This window comes from Microplitis demolitor, chromosome 1 (genome assembly GCF_026212275.2).
Source record: "Microplitis demolitor isolate Queensland-Clemson2020A chromosome 1, iyMicDemo2.1a, whole genome shotgun sequence".
Taxonomy (NCBI): domain Eukaryota; kingdom Metazoa; phylum Arthropoda; class Insecta; order Hymenoptera; family Braconidae; genus Microplitis; species Microplitis demolitor.
In genome coordinates, this window is record NC_068545.1 from 4,296,959 (window position 1) to 4,303,974 (window position 7,016).

At 30.4% G+C, this 7,016-nt stretch overlaps 1 protein-coding gene across 3 annotated transcripts; it reads left to right on the forward strand.

Annotated features, from left to right (window-relative positions):
- Positions 1–16: 16 nt before the first annotated feature.
- LOC103574999 (uncharacterized) lies at positions 17–6,024 on the forward strand. Of its 3 annotated transcripts, none has more exons than XM_008554595.3 (4): positions 17–3,323; positions 3,398–3,643; positions 3,763–4,227; positions 4,333–6,024. In XM_008554595.3, the coding sequence occupies exons 2-4, from the start codon at positions 3,410–3,412 to the stop codon at positions 4,450–4,452; spliced, it is 819 nt and encodes a 272-aa protein (XP_008552817.1). In that variant the 5' UTR covers positions 17–3,323; positions 3,398–3,409; the 3' UTR covers positions 4,453–6,024. The 3 variants fall into 3 exon arrangements, with proteins under 3 accessions (XP_008552817.1, XP_008552816.1, XP_053595840.1); XM_008554594.3 differs by having other exon boundaries at positions 17–243; positions 402–3,643; positions 4,333–6,023; XM_053739865.1 differs by having other exon boundaries at positions 17–3,643; positions 4,333–6,023.
- The last annotated feature ends 992 nt before the right edge of the window (positions 6,025–7,016 follow it).

Here is a 7,016-nt window from a genome sequence, read left to right on the forward strand (position 1 = left end):
CTTTTTTCACTTTTAGCTGTGAAAATGAAAAATTTTCGAAAAACGTCAAGTTATCAATAAAAAACAAAAATAAAGATCTAAAGAGTAATTGAATTTTCCAATTTTCATTACATTTTAAACGTTATATCAAAAGATTCGAACCGTGAGCATGAAGAAAAAACGTTGGAAAATAATACAATCTAATCTATACGATGGCGCCAGTCATACGGTTTCTACATTAACATAGCTATTAATAAATAATAGGTATGCTAATATATTTTCTAAATAATATTATCTAAAAATAAATTATTCAAATAATTAGTCTAGACATGATAAATAAATATAATGTTAAAAAAAAAAATAAGTATTAAAAGTGGAATAAATTAATCCTTAAATCTTCTTTTAAATTTCCTTAATATCAGTAATATACATCCGGTCGCGGCAACACTACGACTTTCCTTATACTTCATTCATCGAAGCACTCAGTGGCCTTTGAAGGTTGTTCAGTGAAAAACGAATGGCAAGACTTGAGAGCTGTACCCATGGCTACGTAATGTAACAACACCAGCTAAGACTCGAGACCGGAGACCAAGACATTTCAACCAACCTTATCTTATAATACATATATATATATGTATGCATGTATGTGGTATATTGTAATATGTATAAATGTACATGTAAGATTGGATTCCAGCCGTTGCAAATTCCTTTCTAAGAAATTTAACGCTCAATACCTCAACGCAATCTTCGTTGCAATTCCAACTTAGTACTTGGGTTTAAGTATATATCCTAATAGAGAATGTAATCGTTTTGTATATGGAAGAAAAATCCTTTTTTTTTTTAAGTACAAGGTAAATGTTATCTACGGAATTGATATTGCGTTTTTTTTTATTCAGAGATGAGAGATTAATTTTTTTTACACATCTAACTTGCATATGGCAATAGTACATATATTTTGATTGTGCATTAAGTATAAAGAATATTGTATGAGGTATGTACGGATGTACAAGATGTATATGGGATATATTATCGGGGATAAAAGAGTATCAAGTAGAATGAGATGCTATCCTGAGAACTTGGATGTCAGTGACCGCTACGATCATTTATGTAGTGTAGTGTATTTCGTACTATACATATGTATGTATGCATGCATATACGTATACATACATACATACATTGTACATCGGTATTCTGTGCGACTTTCACTTCGCACGTCCTACGTCTTCCCCGCGGAATCTCGAACTGTATGATTCATCCGAATGTGATTCACTGTATTGGAAATCCCCTGAAAAACTTTTTTCATCATTAGATAATGTTAACAAGTTTTTACAATTAAAAGTATATACTTTGCCCTTATATATTTGCTTATACTTTATCTTTACAATGAACTCCATCATTTTTATTATTAAACTTAATAATTGAGAATTGGTCAAACAATTAACAATTTGCTGAACCAGTTCAGATTAAATTGGCTTAGTTGATATAAAAGTTGTTTAAAGTATATACTTTAATTAAATATTTATCACTTATCATGGGTCAATAAATTATTACTAAATTAATCCAATCTATTTAAAAAAAGTGCAGTCATGTGAATCAACAAATAAATGCATCTCTAAACAGTCAAATTCTATAAAAATAAATAACAATAAAAATGAACGTAATACTTAATTACATGAATTAGTGATAAAAATAAATAATAAAAATAAAAGCAGGAAATAGGTGAGTATACATATACAAGATTGCATAAATATCCCGGAGATAAATATACCATTTTCTACTTATAGCCCAAGAGTTTTTTAAACTTGTCTCGGTTGATTGTCGAGTATCCGGCTGTAGAACAATCATGAATGTACTACTCTACACGCAGCCCGTGCGGTGGTAGTGGCGGCGAGACTGGCCAGCCAAGAGAATGCATGAAAGTGCAGTGACGGGGCAAAGAGGCGAACAAATAACTCGGCTCCTTGAATGAAACTCTCCTTCAGGCTCCAGGCTACATGTAGATGTGACTTTTTGCTTTGCTTATTCCATCCATTTGTTAAAAAATACATTTCATATATACATACATATACATACACAATTTAAAACTAACAGTACAGGTTATTGTACGTACTACTTGCAACACATACAACTACGTACTCCATACACTCACAATCAAAGAAAACACCGTGTGAGGCGCCTCCAACCTCGTAATATCAAATAATAGTACAAAAGCACATAAAATCACTGTGTGTGGTATCAAGTATTTATATATGTAGTGATATTTTATGTATGTATATACATATATAACAACATTGAAAATTACCCTTTAGTATAACCTATAACTTTGAAGATCCATACATACATACATACATATGGATTTAAATTGTCCTGTAGCGCAACGAATAACACATTTGAATAAATTCACACCCGTTTCATACATCCATACATACATATATTTAAATTGTCCTGTGGCGCAACGAATAACACACATTTAAATACATACGTACATTTATTAAATTGTCCTGTAGCGCAATAGATAACGCATTTCTGTGTACATGTACATAAATATATAAGAAAATGTAAGTAAAGGTATAAACAGTATAAGTAAGAATACATTACCAGCAAGTCCGACATATATACACAGTTTAAGAAGAAGTAGGGATGAAACCTGAATGATCCATAGAACCTGATGTAGTTGTGTAGTCTACGTCAGTGCGGCAGAGGGAGTATGAGCCTACAGCAGCAGCAGCAGCGGTGGCGGCGGCATCAACAGCAGCAGCAATAGCAACAGTCAGAGCCAGCTTGTTGGTAAGAGAGACTTGTAGACGGTGGGAAACGGTGACTTGGTGGGGGTTACTGCTTCGGAAATGGCCGCGGGAAAGTAGAGAGCGGTGAGCGAAAAAAAAAATAGTTTTTTTTTATTATTTTTTCCTCCACATTATTCACTGTGTGAGCATAATCTCCTCGTGAGCAGGCGGTTTTTCGCCGGGATGCTGCGGTACTGGCGGCTGCTCTGAGCTCTCAGGAAAGGAATACTGAAGAAGTGAACAAGTACTTGCAATATTTGTGTATGTGTATATATATATATATATATATATATATATATATATGTATATGTGTGTATACACTGGACACGAGAAAGAGAAGATAAGTCAGACGTAGAGCACAAGTTGCGATATCTGAAGCTCCAGGGTGAAGGGTTTTCTGTGTTGTGTGTGATCGTGTCGTATTAAATTTTCCCACAGTCAGCCAACGGTTTGACGGTTCGCTTACGACTTCCTGGACGTATCGTGGGCAACTTTTTATTTATTTATTTTTTTAATTACCTGACAAGATCTAGTTCTGGTTAGACGACAGTTACTAAGGTGTCTACTTGTACTGTTCTGTTTAGTTTAGTTTTACAATTATAATTTAAATAATTACTGTATTTTGGAGTAAGTTGTATCAAGAGATGGCCGGTGACAGTACGACGAACAATGAAATTGGAGAGGGGGACGAGCAGGGTGCGTCAGCAAGGGGGGAACGGCATTCCAGAGTGGGCGGCATTCTGGAATGTGATCCCCCCGGTAACAGGAATTCACTGAGTATGAGCGACCAAGCCAACGAGAACACCGACGACGACGGTGTTTGTCGCTATGGTGCTAGTCCAGCTAATTCAGAGATGTCTTTCATCGAAATTTGCCAGGTATTTATACACTTGATTTTAAAAATTAAATTAAGTATTGTCTATACCTGACTTTTTTGAATTCTGCAAGAAAGTTATCCTCAAGCTAACTATTAACAAACTATTTTGTGTTCTTTTAGATCCGACTACAAAATTTCTTTCCCCATTTCGCACCACCTTCATCACGATATGGGATTTGTGATGACTCTGTTGAATTGACGGCAGAAGTATTGGCAAATGACGTGATAAGATATTTACTTAAAGAAGACATGTACCTAATATCACAAGATTCAATATCACGTAGTATGCGTCATAATGTCTATCAAATGTTAAATAAACACAGTATCCTATTTACAAGTATGGTGAATCGGCTTAATGTCGTACCTGACACAGCATACGAGGCTTTCACGGGAGTTGCTGATGAACTATTTCTTCATGGTGAAATAACATGGGCCAAAATAGTCTGTTTGTATGCATTTATGGGAAGACTGGCACTGTGGGCCAGAGATGGTAGGATGCATGCTTTGAAACAAAAACTACCACTTTATGTGTCGAGGTATATCGGTGAAGCGATTGCACATTTCATAAAAGGCTATGGAGGATGGGTAAGTTTCTTTATTATAGTACTGCATTATTTTTGAGATGCTGCTGCTGGTGGTGGTGTTTCATGAAGTGGAATTTTTGTTGATACAATGGTTGGTTTTGTTTAGGAACAATTGTGTATAGAGTATCCAGTTGCTGAAGAAGTTAGTGGTGCAGTGTGGAGAAGTCTTCTTATGACTGGAGCAACACTTAGTCTGGTCGCTACTATTTTAACTGTCACGGCTTGAAGATAGTCCGATGATTATAGATCTTTATTGTATTCTAGAGGTTTGTAGAGTGTGAAATTATTATTTTCATTTCTTTTTTTTAATAGTTTTCTTTGGTATTCATAACTTAAAGGTATAAAATTACCGATTTTCATTTTAGAGTTTTATATATCAATTTGAATTTTAAATTTATGGCGGGTTATTTAATTTAAAGAGAAAATTGATTGATTTTAAAAAATAAGGACAAGAAGACTGAGGGTGATTTTAGTTTTTTTTAAAGCTTATTTTGTAAGAAATATTTTTATATAGTCGACTACCCGTCATAAGCCTGGTCTAGGGGACGGGGAAATTTTTATTGAAATTTCAGTCTCCCCACTACCGGGTGTTTAGTTTTGTTCTCAACTACTCGTTATAAGCCTGTTTTATTTAATATCATTTTAAATGTCATATTTACGTTTTGTTACATACGTCAGTATCCCGATTTTTCTAGTGCTTATGGCGCTAAAATAAATACTTATCTTTTTACACTAATAATAATTTTAATGGAAAAAATTATAATGACAACAGTATTAATTACAGTAATAATAATAATAATAATTGTTATTGATCAGCATAATGCTCAATAAAACTTTTAAATTGTAACAGAAGCTTTAATTGTAATTAATCATTACAATTATCAACAATAAATTATATTTTACTTAATATTTATTAAATTATTATCCGCGAAAGATCAATAGTAAATTTTCATCATTAATTTTGATATTTTGTTCCTATTGTTAGTTTATAATTTAGAGAATTTTAACGGAGGCTTATAGCGGGATGTCTGGTACGAAACTCAAAAAAGTGGTTAAGTGGGAAGCTGTTTGAATTCAGTATCTGCCGATTGAGGAGAATATGCTTATAACGGGTTGTCGACTGTAGTTGATTTTGGTAGCTTATTTATTAATAGATTGATAAAGAATTTTAAATGGAAGTTTTAAAATTTAAAATTAGAGTGAGCAGCTTTTTATTTTTAAATGTCAATCATTTGATGTCTTTGTTAGATTTTTATAATCAAACTTTATTTTTAAATTTTCTTTGTCTACTTGTTTTTTGGTTGCTACGCAAACATCGGAAAAAGATTTTTTTTTACAAATGAAAGTTTAAATTTAAAAACTCACAAACCTCTGAATGTTGATAACTAAACAAAATAATTCAGTAGTTATTTTTCAAACTAAAAATAATAAATTGTCAAATTCATAGATTATCACTATGTAATATAATCATTGGGCTTTACCGTTTTATAAAATTAACGTAAGGTTAAAATAATCTATTTAATAATTAAACTAATCAAAAATAAAAAAAAAAAAAGTAAAGATGACAAATTAATGGCGTACTTATATTCTGTGATGATATTCTAAAAACACAAAACGAATACAAATAGCGTAAAAATAAACAGTTATATACGTAATTTTTTATACAAACGAAAAACTAAATAAATATAGAATATAATGAAAATCACATTTGTAACTTTAACTTTTGTCATGACGACAAACGAAAAATTCAAGTGCATAATTTATAATGAAAAAAAAAAAAAAAAAATATTTAAAGTATTATCTTAACAATTGTGAACTCAGCAATGCAAATATATTTTTTTTTAATTTAAATATCTTAATAGTATGAGAATATCAATTATTTATTCTCATAGTTTTTTAACTAATTAATTTAATAAATTAATCAATTATTTTGGATTTGAAATAAAAATTATATTAAAAATTGTATTTAGATCTATAAAGTAGTATTGATAACTACTTTATTATTCATAATATAATACTAGTATTTAGTATTAAAAATCAATGGTTTTTTGAAATGAATATATATATATATATATATTTGAAAGCCAAATAAGAATCTCAAAATTATATTGAATTTAGGTAGATGCAAACTATTTGTATTTATTCAATAATTTATTTTAGGTAGAAAATATATAAAATAATGAATTTAATGAACAACAATCAAATTTATTTAAATAAAAATGTATTGAGATTATTATAATTAATCGTTATTATAATCGTTAATTATCGATCTTTTTACATTTTTTTCATATTGATTTGGATATTATCAATAATAACTCACACTTTAACACTTTTGTTATCGTGAATTATTATTTTTATTAAAAAATATTTAAAACAAAACTTTTGTACGAACTTGATAAATAAAATAAAAAATTTTTAATGAATAATTTGTTTTCTTTAAAAATATTATTTTCCCACCGAAATTGAATTAGCAAAACTCAAATGCCGTACACGGAAAAAAATACTAGTAAGTAATATTCAGATTCTTATTAAAAGCAATTTTTTTGACGTCTTGTAGTTTTTTAAGGTTTCAGTAGTAACTGAATAGTCAAACAGTATATTTCATCGATTAACTGTTAATTATAGCAGTTTAACCTTAAAAATCATTATTTTACTGATTTACACGACATTAGTTATCGAAGATAACATAAATAATTAGAAGTTGAACTACAATTATTGTTAACCATTTTTTTCCATGTAACCACCGTTTTTTAGTTTTACAGTGCAATACTTCACTTTACGGTAAAATAC